This window comes from Neurospora tetrasperma, assembly GCF_000213175.1.
Source record: "Neurospora tetrasperma FGSC 2508 unplaced genomic scaffold NEUTE1scaffold_81, whole genome shotgun sequence".
NCBI classification, from domain to species: domain Eukaryota; kingdom Fungi; phylum Ascomycota; class Sordariomycetes; order Sordariales; family Sordariaceae; genus Neurospora; species Neurospora tetrasperma.
In genome coordinates, this window is record NW_009799179.1 from 6,145,258 (window position 1) to 6,173,226 (window position 27,969).

The following is a 27,969-nucleotide window of genomic DNA, read 5'->3' on the forward strand; positions in this document are numbered from 1 at the left end:
CCTTTTTCAAACTTTAAAAATAATTATATAGTAAAAAGAAAAGTACTTTAAGGATAGCCCCAACGAGACAATACTAACAATACTATTTCATCATTTATGGACTATTTATCAAAGTAATTCATTCTTAAAAGGATAGTATTTTAAATCTTTCTCATTTAGATTTCTTTTACTTTCAACTATAATATTAATATAATAAATAAAATACCTATATATAGAAAATGGCGTTGAAAAGGCGGTTTAATAGTACAATTATTATATAAAGGCGTGCTTTACAACTAATAATAATAGAGAAATAATAAAGTTATTAACTAGTTGCTAAATAGAGCAATAGTGTGTAATAGTTAATAATAAACTTAGTAAAGAAAGCTAAAGATAAGTATTATCACGAGCCTTAACCTAGGACCTTATACATAACTTTACTAAATATAAGTAATATAAACATTAGGTTAGTATAATATTAATTAGTATTTTAATAAACAGTAGAATAAGTTAATAGAACAAGCACTCTTATATAACAAGCTATGCGCTCTGCTAAGCAGCTACTATAATAAGGTAGAGTATCCAAATAGCTACTAGAAATACGCTTTGCTAATTATTTTTATAATATATAGACTACCCGTTAAGGGAATACAGGCTTAAGAGGGTGGAAGCTTTGAAGTTCCAAGCCTTATATATTAACAAATATTTGTTATATATAAAAACCCAGACTATTAATAAAATTGAAATAAAAGACTTTATATAAGAGGTATTAGTTTTTAAGTATATTGAAAATGCTCTATTTATAATTTATAGTAATGCTTGGTTATTCTTCTGCAGCCTACGGCCAAGAATCACAAAATCAGCTCAGACCTACTGCCGCAAAAATCGGGAGGTGGGGTCGGGGGGTGGGGGGGGGAGGTGGGCTTTGGAGGTTGTGGGTCCGTGAACTGAGACTAGTTCGGGCCCGGCTGGTGCCCGGCTCGGGGTGACCATGTGTCCACTGCTACTGCAATAAAGATCTTTAATTGGACAGAGCCGGATATCCCCCATGATTGAGCCGGATCGAAACAACACCTTATCAACCATACCACCAAAATCAACGGTCTAAGTCAACGGTTGCTGGCGAGGTCACCTACGTACACCCTCCAGGTCTTGCAACGACTCCATTTTGGCTTGACACCGCTTTTTTTCAATATCATTTAAATATGGTGTCGACACCGCAAGCCGCGCATGTGGCGGCCCAGCAGCAGAGCCAAGGTGCCCTGGTTTGGATCGACTGTGAGGTGCTTAGTGCCAGCCCCTTGTTGATCGCATTTCTCATCACCAATGTCTCACCTCGCTCACACGCAGTGTTTAAGTAGATGACCGGCCTTGACCCGGACCAAGATGCTATCATTGAGATCTATTGCTTCATTACCGACGAGCAACTCAACCTCTTAGATCGTACCGGCTGGGGCACCGTCATTCACCAGACGAAGGCGCGCATGGATGCCATGGATGAATGGTGTACACAAGTCCACGGCAATAGTGGTCTCATGGCCGCCGTCTTGGCCTCTACCGTCACGCCGGAACAGGCAGCAGACGGGCTGCTGGCATATATACAGAAGTATGTCCCAAATAAGCGCGTGGCCCTCTTAGCCGGAAACAGCGTACATGCCGACCGCGCCTTTCTCCGCAAGGAGCCCTATGACAGGGTCGTCGATCATTTGCACTACCGCATCTTGGACGTAAGTAGTCTAAAAGAAGCTGCTCGTCGTTGGTGCCCTCATATCGCCTCGGGAGCCCCTACCAAGCAGGGACATCATACGGCGAAGGAGGACATTCTGGAGAGCATCGCAGAGGCTAGGTACTATCGATCTGCTATTTTTCAGAAGGACTAGATCGTATCTTCATGCTAGGGCAGGAGCGACATGGCCACCATACGTACGATATGGATTCGATCGGTTGGAAGATGAATTACATTATTTTGCCTGCACTGTCAAAATCTCGGAGAACTAGCCACCCCAGCCCTAGTTGGTTCCATAGGCCTACATGAACGCCAAACTCATGTCTTCACGTCCGGCTCGTCACGACCAACGAATTCCTTGAACTTCAAGAGCTCGGTTGCCATCTTGATTTCAGGCGCCAGGAAGTCCTGGGCATCCATATCATATGTGGCGGGATCCGTGCTGTGCTGCTCAATGTACAAGCGGATGGTGGCGCCGGAAGAACCGGTGCCGGACAGGCGAACAACGATCCTGCTGCCCGAGGAAAAGCGGGCATACAGACCTTGGTTGGAAGAGACTGAGCCGTCCAAATCGGTGTACGAAAAGTCCCCAGCTTCCGTGACAGTACGATCTAGACAAAAATGGATCTCCGGTTAGCATCTGTAAGACCGCTTGGTAAGGGCAATCGTCACAAGACTCACCTCCAACCTTGCTTCCTACAAAGTTTGGATCCGCCACCAAATCCCTGAGGATACCAACAACTTTGTTGGCACCTTCTGAGTCCACATCCTCGTAATCGTAGCGGGTGAAGAAGGTTCGTCCGTACTCAGCCCAGAAATCCTTTTGGATCTGTTTGATGCTGGGCGCTACTCCGGGGTTGGCGACACCCAATCCCGCAATGATATTCAACCAAGCCACAATGGCCCAGAGACCATCCTTCTCTCTGATGTGGTTGCTGCCTGTTCCAAACGACTCTTCGCCGCAGATAGAGAGCTTATTGGCGTCGAACAAGGCGCAGAAAAACTTCCAGCCAGTGGGAACCTCATAGCAGTTCAGGCCTTGCTTCTTGGCAACCAAATCCACTGCTCCCGAAGTAGGCATACTGCGTGCCAGGCCGTACACACCATTCTTCTTAAAGTAGGGAATAAGCTGGGCATGGTGAGCGATAATAGCCAAACTGTCACCGGGCGACACAAAAGCGCCAGCACCGTAGATCATGTTGCGATCTCCGTCACCGTCAGAGGCTGCGCCAAACGGAATGTTGTTTTTCTCCACAGTCTCAACCAAGCTGTGTGCGTAAGTAAGGTTGGGGTCAGGGTGGCCACCGTTGAAGTCAGGGGAAGGCTCGCAGTTCTGTGTCGACTCGGAGCCAAGACCGAGCTCCTGCTGGAAGATGGCCTTGCCGTACGGTCCGGTCACGCCCGAAAGACCGTCGAACAAGACCTTGAAATCAGGATGAGTGGCAAAAAACTTCTTGATCAGGTCGAAGTCGAAGATATCCTTGAGCATCTCGACATAGTCCGCGGTGCTATCGACCACCTCGACCTCGAGGTCACCGTACGTCTTGGTACCAATGGTTGAAATGTCAATGTTGGGAATGCTCGCAATCTTGTACGAGGTCAGGGTCTTGGAGACTTCGTAGATCTTGTTGGTGACCGACTCGGGCGCCGGGCCACCGTTGGCGAGGTTGTACTTGATGCCAAAGTCGTTCTTGGGACCTAAGCCAGTGTTAACACCGGGTGAGCCATGACAGCTAGGGGGGCTGCTGTTCCTCACCTCCGGGGTTGTGGCTAGCGGTCAGAAGGATGCCACCTGTCGCCTTGCGCTTGCGGATGACATGGCTGGCGGCAGGGGTCGACAAGATGCCATCCTGGCCGATCAGGAGCTTCTTGACGCCATACGCGGCACCAATCTTGGCAATCAGCTGAATCACCTCAGGGTTCCAAAATCGGCCATCCCCGCCGATGACGAGGAAGGCACCTATTATTGATTGTATCAACCGGTCAGCTCCCAAAGCCCACTGCAATTAAGCTTGCTGTATCAAGATTTTGGTATAGGCTTGTGTATTCTCCTACCTTCGGCACCTTCAGGGATGGAGAGCAAGATGCTCGTGATGAAGGCCTCGCTATAGTGTGGCTGTTGGAATACGGTCACTTTTTTACGAAGTCCGGAGCTGTGAAGGCGGTCCCAAAACGGCTATTGTTAGTCTTGCTGTTCGATATACGTTCAAAGCCGGCCAAAGCTCAATCGGTGCTTGTAGATATAGCTTTGACATGCCAGAAAGGAGGAGGGTGTCTGGAGAATTAGGAGGACGAGCGAAGGTGGTGACGTACGTGCCCGGCTTCTGGTCGGTGAATGGCTTGAACTCGACAGTCTGGACCTCCATGGTTGCGCGCTTGTGTGAGTAAGGTAGGTGTTAGAGGATGGTTGGCTGGATAACTGAAAAGAATGAAGAATCAGAAGTAGGATAAGTAACGGCGAGAGCTTTACAAGTTGACCGTAGGAGAATAGAAAGATGATTGAAACCCAATCTCTCCTGAGCGGCGTGGGTAGCTCAATTAAAGAGGCCCGAGAGGGGAGGGTCCGCTGTCAAAGGTCGGTGGTACTCCAGGTAATTGGTAGGCTAGCAAGGTGGGCACAGGTGGGGCAGCGTTGGCAAAGGGGGTGTGGGGAAGAGAGGAGGGGAAGGTAAGGTAGGAGCTGGAAGAGGAAAGAAGGATAGCACAAGTCAAGCCGGATAGATCGACCGAGGGCCTGGATAAACCAGCGGTGTAGGAGCTGTCTAAGTGATAAAGCGTTATTTTTCAGCAATTGAACTACTTGGTAATAATCTCTTCATCAAGGTAGTACTTACCGAAAATATAGAGTGTTATATAGAATAATAATCTGAAAGTAATTATTGTAACCTAATTATAAAATAATATTAGTATGGATTTTTAGTTAAATTAATAAATAATAACAGTTTTACTCCCTAGCTATAATTTAATATAATATTATAGTGATGTAAGCTTTTGTTTTAAATATTGAGTAAATAAAACCTATAAAGAATAAAAATTATTTAACTTAAAGCTTCCACTTTATAGGTAGAAACTATATTCTACTACTTAATTCTAAATCCTAGTTTAATTTATATTACAGTAATAGTCAAAAAATACTGTCCCCCTCACCTCTATACATTTGTATTACCAGCTCCTCTATGCAACTTCTCCAATTTTAACCCTTTATAACTCTGCTAATTTCTAGCCAAAATAAAAGATTCTTATAATTAGGAAATTGTATAGTTCAAAATGATACTAGGAAGATAGCACCTAAGGGAAAAATACGGCTACAATTGCACTTGAGATCAGAGTATCCTAAAAAGCTTAAATTCAGCAAAATACTAAAACTACAACTCAAGATGCAAATGATGTTCAAAACCACCAAACCTTTATAAAATCTTCTAAAAAGAAGTATAAAGGGAGATTATATAGGTTTGAATAAGCTGACGTTTTTAAATTCTATATAAAACTTTTCAAAAGATTTTTATAGCTATTTAAATTTAGGCTACAACATTACTAAATGTAGATTTTTCTTAGCAAAAATATCAAATGCATAATGCATTCATAACCACCTTAAACCTCAGTACTATTGAATATATATAACGAACGGCAGTCTAATCTGCCTAAGTAAGATAGCTGAAGGTATAAAGACTATCAGTGCTGTTCGGTAAAGCTAAAAGGTTTACAATAAGTATGCGTGCGTGATACTAGTCTCGGTGATAAGAATTAATTTGTGTTGACTACTGTTGAATTATCTGATAATCTAAGTTTTCTAATCGCCTTTTTATATTATATATTCCCGAACGCCTTTCGTAGTATAGTAAGCTTAGCTCACCTCTATAATTGAGGGTTACTTTTATGATTATAAGCCCGGCTTATTATTATAAGCCTGGCTTACTTATATTAATTGTAAGCCTTCCTTATATTATAAGCCTATCCTAGCCTATAATTGTACAATTTAACCCTTTTTAATAGCTTATACTCCTAAGGGTTTAATTAGCCTATAAATTTACTTAAATTCGTAATATAATACCTCCCCTCCTTAACTATTATTTTTAACAATTTATTAAGTTATTTTAATCCTCTATTTATTTTTATCCGTTAGTACTATCTTTCTAATTAGATATAGTAAGTCTCTTTATTATTATTCTTTACTATATCGTCTTTTTGTATTTAGAAGCGTTTATTTAAATTAATATTGAAACGTCGGACTTTATTATTTAATATTAAGAAGTTTAGAACCTTTATAATACCTTACTCGTATTATACCGAATGTAATCTTCTTTATAGGAAGCTTTCCGATAATACGAAGTATAGTAAATATATTTATTATACGCATCTTTACGAAGATTTTAATACCAATATTAAATATAGGTTCTTCCTTAGTATTTTTATTAGCTTTTAGCTAATTTACTATAGTAGTTCGTATTTTTATAGTATTTAACTGCGTATAGTAAATAAAAGTTATATTATTATAGGGTATTAAAGAGCGTTTATTTACTATACGCAATACTTAATAGAAGGATTTAAAAATATAGGTTATTTAATTATTGGATTTAGAATAATAGTAATAAGATTTGGCTTCTTAGGGCCGTAAGCTATCTCTCTATAGTATAATTAAATTAGAGGCTTTAAAGGTAGAGGAGCGGGCAATTGGTTTAGAATTAGAATTATTATTTATAGAGTAGCTAATAGGGGAATTTACCTCCTTCCTACCTATCAATTAAACGGTTTTAAATATTCCGGTTTATTTAGCTTCTTAGTTAAATAATCCTTTAATTTTAACTAATCCGGGTTCCTCCAATAGAATTCCTCTAACTTCTTAAAATAATTCAAATTCTTAACGGGCTCTTATATATTATCCTTAGGACCAAATCCTTCCTATTTAATAAAGTATTCCAATTCTCCTTTTTCTACTCTTAAATTTAAGATTTATTCTATATTTTATTCTTTTTCCTTATCCTCAATATTAATACGTATATTGACTCGTATGTTTTTAAATGCTAGTATAAGTAGTATAATATAGAATAAGTATAATTTTAATTTTATAGTATTAGGAATATCTAATTAATATATTATATTAAAAATCTTTTTCTTAATTCTAAATAGTCCTACTTATTGGTCGTTAAATTTCTTATTAGGTCTCTATATCCTAAAGTTCCTAATTAATAAAAGAACTTTATCTCCTTCCTTAAAGTAAGGTCTTTCGAACCTTTTCAAATTAAAATACCGGCTTATCTTTTATCGAACGAATTCCAATTCTTCCTTAAATTTTTTATATAATATATATAATTTTCCGGCCTTAACTAAAGCCCTAGGAATATTCGTATTTAATCCTTCTAAAAGTTCTAATTCGTACCTATAATTTATAAAGAAAAGTAAAACCTTAATAGTTTTTATAGGGGAGGTATTATATATTAATTGTACTATAGGTAATAGTTCTATTTAATTGCTTTATTCGAAATTAATATAGTTCTTTAAGTATTATTCTACAATTTAGTTAATACTTTCCGTCTATCCGTCGGTCTATAGGTAATATATAGTAAATATTTTACTTTTAGTATTAAATTTAATTATTAATATTTATTGGAACTTAGATATAAATTTAGTATCCCTATTTATAATTTACTCCTTCGGCTAATTATATACCGAAGTAATATTCTAATAAATTATATCTATAAATTATTCTACTAATTATATTTCTTTATAGGGTAGGAAGTAATTCTATTTAATTAGTTTATTTACTACTATTAATATACTATTATATATAACTCCCGTAGTAGTATGTATAAATAGTAGTAATTTAGTAATAAAGTTTATAATTATTAAATTCTATAGCCTTTCTATAATTTCTAAGGGTTCGAAGAATCCGTATAGTTTATATTTTGTAATTTTAATCCTACTATAATATTTATAGGCCTATAATATTCGAACTACTTCGGCTTTTAATCTTAGAAAGTTGTAATATTACTATACTCTTACTATAGTTTTAGCGATACCTATATATCCTCCTATTTTAAATTTATAAATTCCTATAATAAGAATTTCTTATTACTTTAACTAAATATAGGCCTTATTATAATACTATAACTTATTATTCCAAAAGGCAATTCCTTCTTTTAAATTATCCTTCTATCTCCGTCGCTCTTCTAGGGTTGCAATAATAGTTTAATAATTAGGGTCCTATAATTTAATTTAATAAATAGTATAATATTCTACTTATTCCTATAGGAAGTATACAAATATTCTATTTAATTATTCTTAAAATAATAATATAAAAGCTTCTACTATATTTTTTATATAATTTGCTTAACGGTTTAAGGCGTCTATTCAGGCGTTCTTTAAACCTTTCTTATAATTAATTTTAAAATTAAATTCTAATAAGAATTCGGCCCAATATATTTAACGGCTATTAAATACCTTCGTAATTATAAAGTACTAAAGATTATTATAATTAATATAAATTTATATTTTATATATAATGCTATTAAAGTATAGCCTCTATTTTTAAAACGTTTTAATAATAACTAAGAGTTCCTTATTATAAATAGGATAATTATAATAGGGTCCTTCCAATTTCTTAAAGAAGAAAGTTATAAAGTATAATTTCCTATATTCATTATATTATCCTAACTATTCTCTAATAATATAGTCTAATATATTAATTTTAATTTTAAAAAGTTTACTTAGGTTAGGAAGTTTCAATATAGGGTCCACGGTAATTGCGTTACAAATATTCCTAAAAACTTCTTCTTCCTCCTTTTCCTATATAAAAATAGCTTCCTTCCTAGTAAATTTATATAATAATCTAATAATTTTCCTATAATTTTATATAAATATATAATAAAAATTAATAAATTTTAGGAATCTATAAATTTTAATCGTATTTCTAAGTATAGGCTAGTTCTATACGGCTTTTACTTTACTTAATTCTATCCTAACCTTGATTTTTGAAATTAAATATCCAAAAAATACGGTCTCCTTTATATAGAATTCGTTTTTCTCTATATTAATAAAGAGTTTATATTTATATAGTACGTCCAATATTTTCCTTATATATTCCTTATACTTTATAAGAGTTTTAAAGTAAATAAGGATATTATTTAGATAGTAGATAGCGAATTTATTAAAGTAGAGTCGAATTGTATAATTAATAATAGATTAAAAATATTATAAATATATTAATTAACCCGAAGGGTACTATAAAATATTTATAGTATTTGTAGGGTATATGAAATATTATTTTCTATTCGTTTCCTTTTTTAATTCGGATATAGGTATAAATAATAAGTAAATTAAAGTGTATAAAGTATTATATTCCTACTAATTAACTTCGGATATATAAAATTAGGGGTAAGGGATAATTATTTTTTATAATCTCTTAATTTAATTACTTATAATAAATATAAAAATATAATTTTCTATTCTTCTTCGGTATAAAGAGGATAGGGTACCCTACTAGTAATATAAATTTCCGAATATATCTTCGTTTTAGGTTTTTATTTAAATACTTCCTTAATTCTATATTTTACTTTTTATTAATATAATATATTTTAAAGAATTTAAATTTAATTCCTTCCTTAAATTTAATTTTATAGTTCTATAATCCTCGTAGTAGTAATTTTTTAAAGTATTTATTAACGAAAGCCGGGTATCTTTAATATTCTATTAGGATTACTATCTTCGGTTTCTTTGCTTATTAATTCCAGTAATAATTAAACTTATATTGAGTATTAATTATTAATACTTTTACTAATATTATTAACCTTTCTTTTATAGCTTTATTACTTTTATTAATAATATAAATTATAATTTCTTATACTATTTATAGTAGGGCTATAGGAACGGCGTCTTCGCAATTTACTTCCTTCTATACTCCGGTTTTCCTATTAGTAATTAAGTATATTCTAGGACGTAAGCGGCTACCTTCCTTCTAATTAATATTTAAGTTATATATAATATATTATAAATACCCTAGGATTATATCCTTAAATAGCCCTATTTTAACGATATTAAAACTAATTTCGACCGTCTTACTTTCTATTATAATAAGGAATAATAATATTTCCCGTTTTATAATCTATATTTCGAAAGGCCCTTTTACTATAAAGGGTACTTTTTTCTTTTTCTAGGGAATTTTTAATTATAAAACGAACTTAGGTATAATAAAATTTAATTAAGCTTCAGAATCTACTAATATAAATACTTAATAATTTTATTAGTAAATTATAATTTTAAACCTCTAGTCCTATTTCCCTTCTTTTATAATTATAATTTTTATAAATATTATAGGGTTCCGGATTTTATCTCTTTAACGGCTATATCGCCGGATAATCCGTTTTATTTAAGGATTTAATTTTCGTCGGGCCTCCCTAAAGGCCCTAAACCGTTTCCCAATTTTTAATAATAATTATTAAGAGCGTCCTCTTTCTTAAATTTAAATTCGTCTAGCGAATTATATTCTTATAATTATACTATATATACGGCTTCCTCTTTATCTTTATACTCGATTATTCTAACTTTCCGGATATAATTATTAAATTCCTTCTTAATATTCTAAGCTTTCTATTTTATATAAATAGGGTAATCGAATATTGGGTACTATTATTAATAGTAGTCGGTTTTTCCCTATCCTATATAAGTATAAATATTATAGGAGCGAATAATAAATCTCTTAAGTAATAGCTATTTATTAACCTTTACGAAAGGTTGTAAATTAAATACGAACTATTTATTAATAATAAGGGTAGTTTATAAATCGCTTCGGTTGAAAGTATATATAATTAATCTAAATTATCCTTACTAATTTAACCTTCTAATAGGTTAGAAACGGTTATTCTACTTATTCCTAAAATATTCGTTGTAATTATTAGTAATATATTAGAACTATAGTATCCGGTAGTAAATATAATAAAGGGGATATATTTAAACTATATCTCTTTTAATTAGTTAATATACTTTTAAAGGCTCTAAAATTCTTTTTTAAATAGCTTTAGGCTCCCCTTTAATAATAATTATACGCTTCTTCTAAAAGTCGTCCTACAATTCGTCCTTCCCGCTTTTATTTAAATAATATTATAATAACTCTATTTAATACTTATTAGTAAAATTATTAGGGTATTTATATTAATATAAATCAATAAATTTGAAGATATAGTATTCCTTAATTATAGAGGTTAGCAGAGGTATTGGGGGAGGGGTAGTATTTATTATATATATAATCGTAAAGAAAATTCGGTTAATATTAGGGAAATTACCAATTTTTTCCTATATTAGGGTTTAGTACATTTATACCTAGGGTATATTAATATTTTATACCTCTTCTTTAAGATCTTCCTTATTAGGCCCTTCCTAATTATATTTATCGTCGGCCTTCTACTATACTTCCTAATCGAAGTCTATAACTCTATCTATAGTATTTTCTAAATTATTTTAGCTATATTCGGTGCTAGCGATTTTAATTACCCTAATTCCTTCTACTATAACGGTTTCTATTTTTTTCTAATTTAATTATTTAGGCGTACAGTAATTTCTCTTTATATATCTATTTTTATTATAATTAAAGTATTTAACTTTTAAAAGGTCCTACTTATTTTAATCAATTTAAACTATATTAATTTCTATAGGCCCGGAGTAAGTAGTTCTAGAGATATAAATTCCCTAAATCTTTTTTTTTTAATATTAATATTATTAAACTTAAGAGAAACGAAAGTAGTTGTCTTTCCTTTCTTCTCCTATTCCTATTAGAATTATCAATTGTCGATATAAATAGTTTTATTTATATAGGCGTTAATAATTTTAGGGCGGTCCTCCTTATAGAATTCGTCCTTAATTCGTTCTTTAAGGCTATTATAGAATAATTATATTAATTTATTATTATTAATATTACTACAAAGGGAATTTTATTTAAAAAGTATAATATAAGTTAAAGTAAATTTAATTTATTAAAAATAGGTTAGGCGTTTTTAAACCCTACGAATTTTATCCTTCTTTCTAAAGATTTAAGAGAGGGCTTAAATAAATTCCTTATAAGAATTTAAAATTTTCTTAGTAAAATCCGAAATTTAGTTTCCGTTCTTATAGTAGTCTTTAAGGATAGGCTTATACTAAATAAGGGCTTTATCTACGAATCGAATACTTACGTAGGCTACCTTCTCGAATTTAGAGGTAAACCGATTTCTATAAAAATAGAGGTAAATATATATTTAAATTAAGAATCCTATAAAAGCGGCCTATTAGCTATCGAACTCTTTAGGTATAAATAATTTAATTTTTAGTCTATTGATAGGGGTAGTTCCCTCTCCTACCTTCGCTTTAGGGGTACTAGGTCTAACCTTAAATTAAATTTCAAATTAGAGAATACGTTCTTATATAGCCTTAAACTATTATTAAACAGTAGCGAAATTTAAGGGCTTACCCTAAGTATTATCATTATTATTTCCGGTAGTAGTAAATATAATAAAACGAAAATAATACTTTCAATATTATCCGAAATAGGTTAAAGGGAGTAGTTAATATATAATAAATAGTAGTTTAATTTATTAAATAAGATAATTAAAAGTATAAAAACTATTAATACTATTCGGTAAAACTAAAAGGTTTACAATAAGTACACGTACGTAATACTAGTTTCGGTAATAAGAATTAATTTGTATTAATTACTTTCGAACTATCTAATAATCTGAGTTTTCTAGTCGCCTTTTTATACTGTATATTCCCGAACGCCTTTCGTAGTATAGTAAGCCCAGCTCACCTCTATAGTTGAGGGTTACTTCTGTCGTTGTAAGCCCGGCTTACTATTGTAAGCCTGGCTCACTTATACTAACCGTAAGCCTTCCTTACACTGTGAGCCCATCCTGGCCTATAGTTGCACAGTCTAACCCTTTTTGGCAGCTTGTGCTCCCAAGGGCCTAGTTGGCCCGCGAACTCGCTTAAGTTCGTAACAATATACTAAAGATAAATTAAGAAGTATACTAAAAAAAGACCTTTTAGTCTTTATATTTATTGAAAGAAAAGCTGAAAAAAGCTTTAAATAACAAAGATAATTATTAATATCAGAACTGCATTTCTCAAGACTTTATTAACGGTCTTATTAAACTAATATCTAACTTCTTAAAATATTAGAAAAGTAAAAAGCTAATATACTTAATACTAAGGTAAACTTCTACCTTTCATTTGTATTAAGAATTATTCTAAAATATCCACATTTGGCAGTGGAATGCACTTTAGAATTATTGTAGTAAATGCATCACATTGTGCATTGGAGGGTAAGGACAGTATTTTTTAACTATAAGTTTACTTTATACTTTTCAATCCAAATATATAGAATTGTAATACAGCCCTAATATCTATTATCAAGTACTTAAAATATATTTATAATATTATTTTATATATACTTTACTAATTTTTACTGGTATTACTAAGTTATTTATTTGTTTTTTTAATTTCTAATATTATACATTGCTTATTATAGGCAAAGGGTAGATGGTAGATATAAATATGTATAATTGTACGAAGGAGAAAGGAAGAGAAGTATATAGCCGAGTACTTAAAAGGCTGGCCTTATAAGGGCGACCGCCGGCGGGTCTACGGACCCCGCGGTAGGCAGCACTCTAATTAATCAATTGCTGGCAACAATAGTAGCCGGTAGTAATAATAGCGTACAGCAATCTTAGAAGCTGTTGTACGCTGGCACTAGGTACAAAGTATATAGGCTAACCCTATAACACTTCCCCGGACTAAAAGAAGCTATATAGCTAACTAATATTATATAAAATAATAGAAATCCCTATTAAACGAGCGGTCCATTTTTAAAAAGCCTTTACCGCCGTTGTTAGCGGGTACCGTTGTAACCTCCGCTATAGAATTAAAGCCTTCCGCTCTACCTCCTTCTCCCTTTTATAATTTTATTTCCGCCTTTTCTCCGCCGTTACCCAATCCGGGGGGTATAGTATATTAGGGTAGCTATCGTAGAAAGCCTATACTATATTAAGGGCTATAAATATATTAGTGCGTAGTTACTATAATGGTATATATAGGGGTATTTAAACTATAAAGTATTTTTAACAATCTTAATTATTCTTCTAATATTTATTAATTCTTTTGAATTTATATTCGATAGAGTCCTCCCTATTATTAGTTCTCCTTATAGTCCAACTATAGTTAGTACGAACGTTTTATTCTTCTACGGCTATCCATTCCGGGAAACCCTCTTTGTCCTATAATTTAACTTTATTTACGTAGAACGTTGGACTATATTTTATATTAATTAGGAGTTTAAGCGTTATTTAATAATTATTTGTCCGGAGGATTTCGAATGGGCCTTCGAAGAGGGGTATAAATTTGGTATAGGGTTGGCTAGTATCGAGGTTTTTGGTATTAAGAAGGACTTTATTTCCTTCTTTATACTTTAATATATTCGATTATGAAGTATTCGTATTATTTTTGTAGCGTTATTATATTTATTAAGCTTAATTTATAACGAAGTTTAAGACCCTTCTAAATTAGTTAGTTAGTTTATTAATTTTAAAGTATTTTATTTATTATATTGCTAAAAGCTCTAATAAACATAGTTTTACTAGTTTAATACTTAAATAGGGGTAAAAATTATAGTTAGTAAAGAAGGGGGAGATATTTATAATTTTAAAAATAGAATTATTATTAGCGAACTCTATAATTAGTAGCTAATTCACCTAATTATTTTAAGCCTAATTAATATAAAGGTAGAAATACTTTTCTATTTTTATATTAATATATTCGGTTTATCCGTTAGTAGCGAGGTGAAAAGTGGAGGAAGGTTTAAATATAATTTCTAACTGTAATAAAAAAGCCCTTTAAAATTATAAAATAAATTGAGTATTATAATTGGATACGATAGAGTCCGGTAGATTGTAAATACTATAGATTTTCTTAATAAAGTACTCTATTAATTTTTTTACTATTAGATTAACGGTAGGAATATAGTATTTTATTTTAGTAAGGCGATTAATAATAATAATAATATATTTAAATTCCTATTTGCAGCGTAGGTAGGGCGTAAGCGGGGTAATATAATCGACCAAAATATCCTTCTATAGTACGAATAATACTATTAACGGTTTTAAGAAATTATAGGGGGCGTATTACAACGGTTTCAATTTAATATATACTAAGTAAGCCTTATAATATAACCTAATAGTAATATATATTTTTGATTAAAAAAAAGATTATAATAATAACAAATAGGTTTTTTTCTAACTTAGGTGCCTAGTAAATAGCGAATTGTAAATATAGTAGAAGAGCGAAAGGTAAAGTTCTATATCGGTAGGGTCGATAAAAATAGCGCTACGGAAGTACGTTCGTCCTTAAATTATTCGGTATTTAATAAAGGGGACCCTTTTTATATAGTCCTTAACTTCTTTAAACTATATTCGACGGTTAAGGTCTAATAAATAAGTAATAACGTTTTAGAGAATTATTAACTTCTTATAACCTTCTACTATTAAATTATCTATAGACCTCTTGTTTAAAGTTTCTAAATTATAAATATATTTAGTACCGATATTAATTTCCTTATTTCCGTCTTCTAAAACGAAGGCTCTATTAATAAAGATATTATAATCGAATAAAACTTTATTTTTAATTAATAACCGTTCGTCGGATATATTTTTAAGTAAGTCTTCTAATTTCCTATTTAATACGTCGGGGTATATTTATAAGGATTTAGAGCGGTATTTAATTATAAAATCAAAATGGGAGAGAAATTGGGATTAATATATATAATAGGGGGTAAATTGCTTATTAATTATAAATATCTTCAAACTTTTATAGTTGGTAAGGATTTTGAAAGGTTTTTAAACCCCTTCTAATTCCGGGTACTATTTTTCGAGGGCTTTAATAATAGTTAGTAATTCTTTATTATAAATATTATAATTATATTTAATTGTAGAATACCGCTAGTTAAAGTAAATAATTAAATATAAATTACCCTCTTCGTTGTATTAGGATAATATATCACTATAAATTTAGTTCGAGGTATCTATTTTAATAATGGTTTATTTAGACTAATTATAAATCCGGAGTATTAAATTACTACTAAAAGCCTTCTTAAAAGCCTTAAACAATTTTTAATAGTAGTCGGTCTATAGTTAATCTATCGACTTCTTTATTAATTCGTATAATAAATTAGCGATAATTAAAAAGTATTTAGTAAATTGCTAGTAAAAATTAATAAAACTTAGGAAACGCTATAGCGCTCTTTTAATTTTTAGAACTTCCTAAATTTCTACGGCGGTTACTTTATTAGTGTCTATTTCGAATCCTCCCGGTATAATAATTAAACTAAAATATTTCGTCCTTATAATATAGAATTTGTATTTATTAATATTAATCTAAAGCCCCGTTCGAATTATCCGCTGTAAGACCTCTTTAACGTAGCTTTCGTAATCTTCTTCGTTATCCAAATAGACTAGAATATTATCGAAATATATTATTATATATATATTAAAAATATTGTATAGAATATTATTAATATAGTTCTAGAAGGTTCCCGGGGCGCTTTAGAGGCCAAACAGGTAAACAATAGATTTGTAGAGATTAAAACGGGTAATAAAAATAGTAAACTATTTATACCCCTCCTTTATATAGATCCTATTAAACGTAGTAATTATATTGAATTTAATAAAGATCTTTACTTAGTAAATAACGTCGAAGGTTTCTTTAATTAATAATAGCAGATAATATATTTTTAATATTATATTATTAATATTATAATAATTAATATAAATACGGATACTACCGCCGGGTTTTTTTACTAAGACGATAGAGGAAGCGGCTGTAAATTATAATAGGCGGATGAATTTCTTTCTTAAGTTCTTATTAATCTACTTCTTAATAATAACAATTTCGATTAGAAATATATAGTACAACTGTACGTTAAGAGGGGTCACTCCTAACTAAAGTTTAATTTTATAATTATATAAATAGTAAGGCGGAATTTCCTTAATTAAAAAAAGGAGGAATATTACTACTTTATTAATATATTATTATTCTTCCAACTTTTTTAGGATAGTAATAATTTTATTCTTTATTTTAATTAAGTAATTAGTTTTATTAAGGAACTTTTTCGTATCTTTATTAGAGATTTTAATTGAATATACGCGCCGGATTATTTCTTTATAAAATAGCGCGTTTTTATTGAAATCGCCGGTAAGGTAAATTATTTTAGCGAGAATCGCTACTTTTTAAAACTCTTTTAATAAATAGGCATTAATTAAATTATTAATAAAAGGGTAAACGAGGAGGGGGAAACTTTCTTTATACTATTATTTATTATTATTTATAATATTAGCGACTATCCCCTCGGTTAAATTTATATCCTAAACTTCTACCGCGGTAGTTAGCCTTTCGATTTTAATATAATTCGTAATATATAGCTATAATTGCTAAAATTTATAAACAAAATTAAAAATAACTATATTAAATTCTCTAATATTATTTAGTTTAATAGAAGAGTCTTTATTGAAATTATAGTAATAGCCAGCTCGGGGGCGCTTTATATTCATAGAAATATATTTAGTTATTAAAATAGATATAGGGGTCGTAATATACTAGATTTTTAATTTTAATTAAAAGAGTAGTTATATTTATAATACTAATTTTAAATCCGGCTTTACTAATTATTAGTATTTTAATAGGGGGCGAAATAGGTCGGTAGCTAGCCCGGAGAGTAGGTAAAGTCGTACTAGTATTTTTTACTATAAAAAATAGTAGTAGCGGCGCTAGTAGTGCTAATTCTATTTAAATAAAGTTAATAGTTCTATCCCTTAGTATAAGCGTCTGTACTAGTATTCTCTTAATAGGATTAGTAACCCTATTCTCTAGGGTTATTATTAGTATCAATATTTTTTTAACGGGGTTTATAACTTTCCGCTTCGGGGCTGGTTAATAAATTAGAGTAACCTTAGTATAAATAGCTATAATTAAAATTCGGTTAGTAAAGGCTTTTAAAACTATTAATTAATTTTTAGAGAAATTAATAGGTAAATAATAACCTTTATAAATAGGGTTGGTAAAACGAATTTTATATTAGTTATAATCGATTTCGGGTTTGTAATATTATATTTATAGAAAACCTAAAATAACCAAATAATTCTTTAAAATATTATAAATTAAAAAGGTAACCGTCTTATTATAATATTTAATATAAAGTTTAGCCGTTACTCCTTTGGAGATAATACTTTTAATTACTCTATTAACGAGGACGAGCTTCTTTACTTAGTAGAGACGGAAATAGGGAAGGTTATATTTAATAATAAAAGAGTAATTAATAAAAGTAAATATAAAATAGTTAGAATTAATAAAAGTAATATAATAATCTTTATATAATTTAGTTACTATATAAAGAGATAAGAGTATTAAATTTGGGGAAGTAAAACTATTTAATAATTATATTTTAACCTCCTTTAAACCTTCTAACTCTATAGAATTTAAAATTCGTCTCTATAATAACAATAGGAAAGGCTTCTATATACGATTAAATATAGAGGCTAAATATTTTTTAGTTCGTTATAGTATTCGTTACTAATAGCGACGGTAGTAATAGCTGTAATAAGAGTAGTAGTAACGGCGGTAGTAGCGGGCGCAACTTCGGCGGTATAAACTTCCTCCCTATTATAATAGCCTTTACTTTTACCCTTACCCTTATTCCTCTTACCCTTATTATATTAAGGACCCTAGGTACTATAGTTAATAGAGGTAAAATAATTACGGGCGATATAATTATTGCTACTATAACAGCGGTATTTACCGTTATAAATATATTCGTTAAAAATATTTTTATAAATAAAGACGGCGAAGTTAATAGTATTAAAGTCTATTTTATTATTACCCTAACTAATAGGAATATTGTTGGCGTTATAGGAATTAGAAGCGTTACCTATATTAATATTAGTACTACCGGAATTCCTACTGGTAGGGGTACTATTAATAAAAATACGAATATTTATTTTATAGTAGTAGTTAATATCCTTCAAATTGTTAGCGATGGTGCGGCAGATTGCGAACTACTTCTTAAAATTATTAATTTCGGGAAGGTTATAATATAAAAGAACGTTACAAAGGCGTTTATTAATCTTATTATATAAGTAATAAACTTTTATAGAGTTATTAAAATTATAGAGATTTATTAAATTAGTAAATTCTAATTCGAATTCTACGAAGGATATATTCTTTATAAAGAATTCCTCCAAACGACGGCCGGTATCTATCTTCAAATTAATATTCTAAAAGCGGGTAATAAAATATTCTATAAATTTAGTACCGGTTTTCTAACGCTAAGAGTCCGTATCTCCTCTATTCTAAATAACGTCTAAATTATTTTAAATACCGGATAAGATTTCGGGACTTAATAGTATAGTAGTATAAATAATTTTAATATCTTTATTAATATAAAGAAGGGGGTCGTACTTCTATTAGGTCAAAATACGGAAACGTTATATTTTAAAGATCTTATATTTACAGGTAGCATTAACGTTTTCTTTACTAGTAAAGATCGGCGGGTTTTCTACGGTTTATTTTAAAAATAATATTTTAAAACTAATATTTATTACTTTAATAAAATTATTATATAGGGACCGAACGTTAGTACTATAAAATTTAAAGGCGGTATAATTTATATTAAAATCGTTATATTTCTTCTAGAGGGCGTTAAATTTAATTATTAAATTAAAGTAGTTAAAATTCTTCTAATTAAAATCGTTTTAAATTTTAATAGTTATTATGTAAGTGATTTTTAATTCGTTCTTACTACATTCGAAGTCGATAATAATATTTTTATATTAAGCAAGGTTATTATAATAAAGGCGGCCGAGCAGAGTAATAATCGAACGGAAAGCGGGATCCTAAATAAGAACGTTAATAGTATCGAAATAAGCTCGGAAGACAATTTTCTTTTCCTTACTATTATAAATACTAATAAGAAGGTTATTAATTACTATCGAGGGTAGAAGCTCGACGAGCGCGGTTTAATAAACGGTAACGTTAGTAGTACTAATAATTTTATTAAATATTTTATAAATATTATTCAAATTAAACAGCGTACTTTTAGGAGGGGTATCAAAATTAATAAGATTATTAATATTACCAACGGGAGAGAAGGATATATAGTCGGTATTTTTATTGTAAAATATAAGAAAGGTAGTTGTACGGAGCGGTTTTTTATCCCTTAAATAGAAAGTATTTACTTTTATTTATTAAATAAAGGGAGTAAGACTATAATTGTAATTATTATAATTACAACTATCAATATTTGGAGTATTGGATTTAGCGGTTCAGCGAGCGAGGCGATTCCTATACGCGTATAATTAGAAACTAATCGTACGATAAAAGAAAATAGGTTTATATTATAAATATAATAGTTAAAAGGTATAATTAACTATTACGGGCAAAGGGTAGATAGTAAATATGAATATACGTAATTGTACGAAGGAGAAAGGAAGAGAAGTGTACAGCCGAGTATTTAGAAGGCTGGCCTTATGAGGGCGACCGCCGGCGGGTCTACGGACCCGCGGTAGGTAGCTGTCAGGACGTAGGAGGAAGGTAGGCTGAGGTGACTACGGTCGTGGCCACACGTAGGGGACGGCAAGTTAGGGGTCAACTCAAAGATGTATTGATAGCTACCGACTACAAAGAACGAAGCTCCTTCGAGCCTCTTTTATACCAATGCAAACTCTGCTCCGTCGTGGCTAAGAGTTGTAGAGTCCTGCACTAGCGTGCCGCCCCAACGCGGCGCCGGATTATCCTTCCCCCGAACCCATCCCGTTGAATGCTCTGATACTGCTGAGCCGAAGACTAGTTAGACGAAAGAGGGCACCGGCCGTCGCGATGCTTCTGGGCAAGAGCTTGGTCAGACGAGATAGAGCGTCGGTGTTGTAGCGCCGTGGCATCCCTTCCCCGGCGGTCACCCCTTGGCCTCCTGATAGTAGCGCTCTAACTAATTAACTGCCGGTAATAATAGTAGCCGGCAGTAATAACAGCGTACGGCAGTCTTAAAAGCTGCTATACGCTGGCACTAGGCACAAGGCATATAGGCTAACCCTGTAACATTGCTATTTAATTTAGAATTAGTTCCTTTTATTATAAATTGCAGTTGTAAAAGCACTTGCTATAGAGTAAAATAGGGTTAAAAATTGTTTCTATAATAAGTATTATTCTAAGAGTATATTAGTAAGAAGCAAGGAGAGGAAATGAGGGATAGTAATATTAAACTATAATACCAAGCTTTAGTATAAGTCTATTTTAAATACTCTTACAATTTACACCTATATATAACTTAAATAAAAGTAATTTATACATAAACTATTTATATACAGCTCAGATAAAAGGTATTATAGAGCTAGCCTACGTATCTTGTACCCAGTACCAACGTACAGCAGCTTCCAAAACTACTATTACTATCGTCACTACTAGTATATTACCAGCAGCTAGTTAGTTAGAGCGCTGCCTACCGCGGGTCTGCAAGCCCACTAGTAATTACCCTTATAAGGCTAGTCTTCCAACCACTTAACCGCACTTCTCTCTCTTTTTTCTTTATACAATTACGAATATTTACATTTACTATCTACTCTTTACCTATAATAAGAAGGCTTAATATATACAGAATCTTACAAATATCTTATAACTATTTAATTATAATATACTAAATAATAAAAATATAAGCAATATAAAAAAATGAATAGTAAGGATAGACTTAAAAGCATAATTGTATAAAACCTCTTTATTTTAGATCTAAGTATCATCTTCCAAATCGATTATTCTAGAGAGAAAAAATTAATATATATATATAGAAATTCTTATAAGTTCCTTTTACTAAGAACCAATATCTATAAAGGAGTCTTATAAATTTGAATAATAAATCTCAACAATAGCTCTAATAGAATAACTCTTATAGTATTATAAATCCTTTAATATAATGAAATATCGCTAAAATATAATCAAAAAAGTATTATCTTTAGAATATTTAGGAAAAAGTAAGACTTTTCAATTATATTGTAGTTATTTTATATTATACGAAAGAAAATAAAGAGTATTATAGAAAGGTAAATACACAAAAGATAAAAAATAATTGCATCTATTATACTAAATTTCCACTTTCCTCCAAGTTAGGCTCAGACTGCCTTTAGCACAATTGGGCAGGGTGAGTGAATGAGATTAGTTGAACGTCTAGTATAAGAGATTACTCTATCTCCCTAATGGAACTGTGGTGGTTTCTGGGGTGTCGGATGAACCTCCGGCTACCTCCATAGCTGTAAAAACCTCTTTAAACTTGGATGCACCTATGTCCCAGATCAGACCAATATCAGCTACGAAAGTCCAGTAGTACATCCAGGACTTGGGTCTACCTCAGTTGAAAACGTACCTTGTTCAGTCACAAAATATATTTCGAATGCATTCGACTTATTTTGCCGCTGAACCTCTTGTCGATAGTTCTTGCAAAACACGTAAAGCTGTATGTTTCTTAACCAAACACGATGCTTGGAACGCCGACTGATCCATGTCGAAGACTGTGCCTGAGCCGTTACTGGTAGCATTCGTTTAGTACCTATGGAACAGAGATGTGAGGTTTCTTGTCTCACCAAATGTAGTCCAAACCGGACATTGCTTGAGTTCGCCATCCCATACCGCAGCATGAAGACGAACACCATGGGTTTGCTGATCCTCGTACACAACGAGCGAGTGCTTGTACCCATCGTCCACGATTTGCCTGCACTTCCACGTCAGCAATGCCTGGATCCCGTTCTCCTAGACTTTAACAACACGTACGCTTGGAAGAGCCGCTTCTCTCTTTGTAATTGAAACTCAGTCGGATTGATTTGAACGGTTAGCCTGTTGCGCGCCTTGAGCGCGACAAACGTGCAGTAGAAAAGCACCATCTCTGAGGATATATGGGAGTGATTAGCCGGAGTGATCCCATCGCAAACTCGGTGCCCTTGAAGCTTACCCTCCCATGTGATGAAGTAAAATGCCGCCCACAGCTTGCTACATTGTTCCGACCGGCTCCAACGTTTAAGCTGCAACGCGCTGCCTTCGCGCCCGATGCAAAGCTCATGGACCCCATGGGACGAGAACCAGGCTACTTCGCCCTGGAGACTGCGAATAAGAAGGTAAGGAGCTTGATCGATCGGGTTGAGGTACGCCACCACAGACGTCCTATCACTATCGAAAGGCCTGAATTGACGTCGTCAGTACCTCTACCTGAGGTTGGAATCTTGCTGACATGAGTATAAGATAACAGATCGAGAGGTTGCTTCACGTCAGGATGAAGACCATATGGGACGGTCAAGATCATAGACTAACCGCCGGAAGAGAACTTTGGGTTCTGGGGGTATGGCAAGTTGATCCCGTCGAAAGAATGGGCCGCATGCCTTTGACCTAGTACGCCCTGGAGCATTAGACGCGATTACTCAATCTTTCTCTTGCAATGCGGTACTCACGGTCTTATATGTTTGAGCTCAGTTCGAGAAGCAAGTGGGAGCGAGAATATTTGTTCGGCCCAATGAGCATTCTGATCCCGTGTAGTCAGCATACAAGCTGGTAAATCAGACTGAAGGCCGAGACGGACAGGATCGGTAAGAGTTGGCCAAGAAGTTACTATGTCGGCAAGACTCACGGAGCCGACTTGCTTTGGCAATGGGGCTGCGGAGGTAGTATGGATGTTAGTTGTCCTCGCGGGAAAAGAACCTCAAGCTGGGTCACTTACGAATTCCTCGTTTCTCCCTCAACTCAACAAGATGGCCACGGAGCGTCTCGAGTATATTTGGATCGAAACATGGAGACCTATGCATAGTTAGAGCACAGTCGTTTCCAAAGAGTTATCGTCAGAGTCATCAGTCACCTGTTAAGAAGGTACCCTAACATAACCAGAAAGGTATTGTAAAGCACAAAACGCTGGGGAAGCGGAACACCGCCGGCTTCTTGCGTCATCTTGTTGTACATCTTCCGCCACCGCATTTCCCGAGTAAGTGATATGTCCTCATAGTAACCCAAAATATCGTTCAGGGTACGACACAGGCATGGTAAAATAATATTCAAGTAGTCGAGAACCAGGGGGACGCGTTCGGTATGAGACTGGGAATTGCTGGCAAGATCGCGAAGCCGCCTGCTCGAGTCCCAAATCCCGCCCGCCAAGGCGATGAGGTGGCCGTGGAATGACTCCGGGAGCGCCTCCCGTAGTTGCTCTAACGCGACGGCCACATTGGCAGCTCGTTCGGCCTCGTGGCAACAGCTTTGAAATAGATGTAGCGCGCAGGGTATGTCGATGTTGTTGTGATCCATGACGTCCAGAGAAGCCTGTGGAAAATCGAACAAATTTCGATGACGAATTCAGCCGCGGCCGCCAACGAGTATACATTGGAGAGCTAGTTCGCAGAAAATCGTTGTGGGAGGATATAGCGCTGTCGCCGTCCTTTCTGCTACGGCTGGTTGTAGCTAGTTAGTATTATAGCTACAGCGAGGATCGAACCGCGACGCAGCGGGGGACGACAAACGAGAGTCAATTGTTTGCGTGACATGTACGTACTTATACACTACCTAAAAGGGAGACAGTCTCAGCCGATTGACCATCCAAGAATTCTCGGCTGCAGTTGGCTGGCCTGACCAACTTACTTGGCGCCCAACGTACAAAACATCAGTAGGTAAGATAGTAAAGCCTTAAGCTCATCCAATATACGCAGACTGGGACAAACCCACAAATGCCCAGTTGGTAGCTGATACCGTGGACTGGGAGGCCCTCCGCGAGTTCCGACTGGATATGCTGCACGAAATCCACGGAGATACTATGGGAGTCGAGGAGTCAGTGACCGCCACGAAGGGGCAAAACACACACCCTTCAGGGCTGATCGAACTCAAGTGATGCAGTAGATTGACGTCTGCCACTCCATAGCTAGACTATTCGGAAATACTCAGGTCTAAGAAGTTCACACAACTTGAACAGAGGCTGCAGCATAGGCTGCATGATCAGGAAGAGAACAACAGGTATGTTATACGTGGACTAAGATCTGTTGTCTGGTGAGCCTAGCACTACATTCGTTCATGGAACCGTTTCGATTTGTCTTCATTTTATATACGAGAACTGTCGACTGTAGTGCGTAGTTAGCCCTCAGTATCACTAACCTCATGTGAGTAATACCGGGCAGTACTTCTGATCATTATGATCTTTGGAAGAAGGACGTTCGCATCTAACCACGGCTATAGGGGACGGTCTTTGCAAGGCCTCTAGCGTCAAGTGTGTCCGCAACAAAGCCTGGTGACTATCTTATCATTGAATCACTTGTCTTGACCGAATTCTAGGAAGTATATAATCTTGCGACAAACAACAGCAACTGCGCCAAATGGGGCTGTTTTGATCGTTCGAGCAGTAGCCTATATTAACCAGTTCCGCGCCGCCCAAAAAAAAAAAAAAAAAAAAAAAAAAAAGCGTCAACCAGTATTTGAACCCTTATACGACGTGGGCGATACATCATCGTTGGCCGCGCAATCGTGCAAGTCCATCCATGGCAACTCTTGATCCCCTGCCATTGCGTGCGCACCTGTTCCCGAATATCAAAAATTGAGATTTGTTGTACAAGCTAGCCAGCGAATAAGCTGACTGGTTCGATAGGTCCCCCAATGGAGGGATAGCTTTGTCCCTTGATCATAGCAAAGCTCGTGCAAACCATGGCGTAAAAAAGGAAATCCCTTGGCACCGTAACAACACCGTCCGTCCCAAAATACAAGGTCAAGTAAAGAAAGCCTCGTTTGCTGATCGCAGTGTCTTGCTCCGGTCAAATATCAACGTGAAATTTTCAAGACTGAATTTCGGCGAGCGCAATCGAGTCGGCGAGAAGGGTTCATTCAGGAAGACTCCTCCTCGTCGGCCTCGGCCTATGCGCCTCATGATCAGTTTCCATTGCTAGTAGAGTTGGGACAATGTAGGGATGACTCACGTTGTACGCCTGCTTCTCGTCCTCATAACGCTTCTTGTCGGCAGCAGCCTTGGCCTCGTAGGGGGCACGCTGCTTGTCGCTGAGAGCCTTCCACCTTTCTCCAAGGATCTTGCCAACCTGACCGAAAGAAACGCCTGGGTTCTCTTCACGGACATTCTCACGCTGCTCATTGGCAAAGAACATGTAGGCAGAGAGGCCACGCTTCGGGGCGTTGGGATCTTAGATAACGCAGGTCAGCAACAGCAACAAAGAGCTACAAATAGGAACAGCGACCACTTGTATGTTTTGGACCAGCTGCAACCTAAGCCCACCGCAAGCAGTGCATGCGGGCCTTTTTTATCGAAGCATGACCCTACAAGACAAGCGACCAGGTTGCTACTGGTATGATATGCAAATGGGGAACATCATATCAAGCGCTTCGTGGGGAAAGGGTTGGGTTGCGGCAACTCACCCTTCTTCGCGCGGCGTTTCTCGACCTTGCCGGTGGTCTTGCTTTTGGCGGCGGCCTTGGGCATATTGTCTAATCTGCAGGTCAAGAATACTGTTAGGATTGGGTTAACAACTGAGACTGTGTCGCGGCGCGTATGAATTGACTGATCAAGCCCACGAGTTTCGTTGGTAAACTGCGGCTTGTCCGACTTCAGACAAGCTGCAGAGCGAAAAACACGAGCAGGATATGCGGATGTGTATGCTCGATGGCCAGAGCGAGTGCGGCACCCGTAACTGTCGAGACAATTGGCATGCAACTGCTGATGGAAAGGGCAGGCATGCTGCGTCGTCGAAGCATCAATGGATGCCACATAAGCGACAAAACGTACTTGACTGATTTTTTGCTGAGGATGAGGCTGTTTGATTGCGCGGTGATGCGGCTGTTGAGAGATTGTGCCACCCTGGTCAGCAATTGCGGTACGTTGTGATGTTTTTCTTGACGCGAGACCGGAGACGTGTGTGTGCAGCGCAAAGTGAGCTCCCGGCGTGGTGCGAAGGTGGCAGGTCCTATGGAAGCTTTGCGTGGAGACAGCGACGCGCAGAACTCGAGCTGGTGCTGGGAGCGCTGAGCACCAACGCGCAAAGCAACAAGCGTGCACCGGCCTCACTTTGGATGGCAACAGCGAGGTGGGCAGTGAGGTTGGCCGGTTGCATAAGACCCAATGGCAGTTCCGCTTGGACGGAGGCAGGCAAAGGCCACAAGGCCAAATGCCAGATGGGCGCGAGTACTTGTGATTTTGCTGGTGCTGGCTAAGGAAAGGAAGTACTCACATACGCGTGCAATGGGCGTGGGAAATGGGTATCGAGGTGGGCGTGGTGAGCGGTGCGCTTCGTTTGTATGGGAAAAGAGGAGGGAGTTTTGTGAGAGAGAGGAGGGGGCGACGCCTTTGCCCGGTATTTTACTATGGGCGGCTGATTGAAGGGGCGGGGGAAGCTCCTTCCTACTTCATAACAAAAAAGGGTGCAGCGCCGGCTGATTTTTGCAGCGTGATTTGGGAGGGAGGCGAGGGCACCCACTCATTCATCCCTCTTCGGACCGGGCCACTCCAATTGCACTGCAGTCAATGGCTGGCGGTCCTGGCGCTGGCCAAGCGCCAGCAAGGTAGAGGTACTGGTACATATCCCGCCTCGCCCACTTGCGCCGTGCTTGCGGGTACTGTGTACTTTGCCTGGTTCGTGCTTGAGTGGTGTGCGGAGCGCTTGAGGTTTCGGCCTGCCAGCTTCCAGTGCAGCAGCTATCCAGCTCGAGCCCGTGCCAATTCCATCTCCAGCTCCCACAGTTCCAGTCCAGCTCCAGCTCCAACTGAAAAGGCTGGTCAGCTCCCATCCAACTTCAAACAGTTCTGAGGTTTACCCGCGTCACCTAGAGGTCACTCCCGCTTTCTTACAGGCTGCCGCTGCACCTCGGTCACTCGCTTCAGTTGTTTGATGCCATGCCATCCCATGCCATCCCATCCTCGCCTGGTCTGGATGCATTCGGTGCAGTTGGCTGCCGTGCTTTCTCGGACAGGGTCGAGCGCCCAGCTCCCGCCCGGCTTTGGCCTTTTTGGATGAGCACTAGGCGGACTGGCACACACCCGTCACTTTCCTCTCTCACGCAGTCTCCTCTCTCACTCAACTGTCGTCTCGCTCTTGTCCGTATCCTTTTATTGGGGGCGGTAATCTGCCCTGGTATGAATGCCTGCTTATTACTGAGCGTCAGGGACGGTCCAAAGAGGACGCCTGGGGGGTGGGCTGCACTTCTCTCATTCCACAAACTGCCCTGCCTTGATCAACTGCCCGTTGGGTACCCAACCC

General features: G+C 35.7%; 4 protein-coding genes across 4 annotated transcripts; all 4 read right to left on the reverse strand.

Moving 5' to 3' along the window:
• Window positions 1-1,598: 1,598 nt before the first annotated feature.
• Window positions 1,599-4,193, reverse strand: NEUTE1DRAFT_118962 (phosphoglucomutase 2; the record flags this gene model as incomplete). The annotated part of the gene is made up of 5 exons (XM_009858183.1): window positions 1,599-2,316; window positions 2,387-3,403; window positions 3,462-3,665; window positions 3,761-3,858; window positions 4,019-4,193. 5 exons carry the CDS (start codon window positions 4,069-4,071, stop codon window positions 2,024-2,026), a joined length of 1,665 nt encoding a protein of 554 aa, XP_009856485.1.
• Window positions 4,194-14,562: 10,369 nt separating this feature from the next.
• NEUTE1DRAFT_52909 (uncharacterized protein) lies at window positions 14,563-14,736 on the reverse strand (the record flags this gene model as incomplete). Its single annotated transcript, XM_009858184.1, has 1 exon — window positions 14,563-14,736. A coding segment is annotated over one exon (174 nt), but the record flags the coding sequence as incomplete, so codon positions are not given.
• A 7,204-nt stretch (window positions 14,737-21,940) lies between these two features.
• Window positions 21,941-24,189, reverse strand: NEUTE1DRAFT_126285 (uncharacterized protein; the record flags this gene model as incomplete). The annotated part of the gene is made up of 9 exons (XM_009858185.1): window positions 21,941-22,062; window positions 22,119-22,280; window positions 22,336-22,463; window positions 22,523-22,634; window positions 22,701-22,927; window positions 23,057-23,131; window positions 23,194-23,395; window positions 23,460-23,536; window positions 23,595-24,189. The coding sequence occupies 9 exons, from the start codon at window positions 24,032-24,034 to the stop codon at window positions 21,941-21,943; spliced, it is 1,545 nt and encodes a 514-aa protein (XP_009856487.1).
• A 986-nt stretch (window positions 24,190-25,175) lies between these two features.
• NEUTE1DRAFT_118965 (Non-histone chromosomal protein 6) lies at window positions 25,176-27,009 on the reverse strand (the record flags this gene model as incomplete). The annotated part of the gene is made up of 5 exons (XM_009858186.1): window positions 25,176-25,621; window positions 25,684-25,901; window positions 26,135-26,224; window positions 26,502-26,552; window positions 26,944-27,009. The coding sequence occupies 3 exons, from the start codon at window positions 26,196-26,198 to the stop codon at window positions 25,592-25,594; spliced, it is 312 nt and encodes a 103-aa protein (XP_009856488.1).
• Window positions 27,010-27,969: the final 960 nt, after the last annotated feature.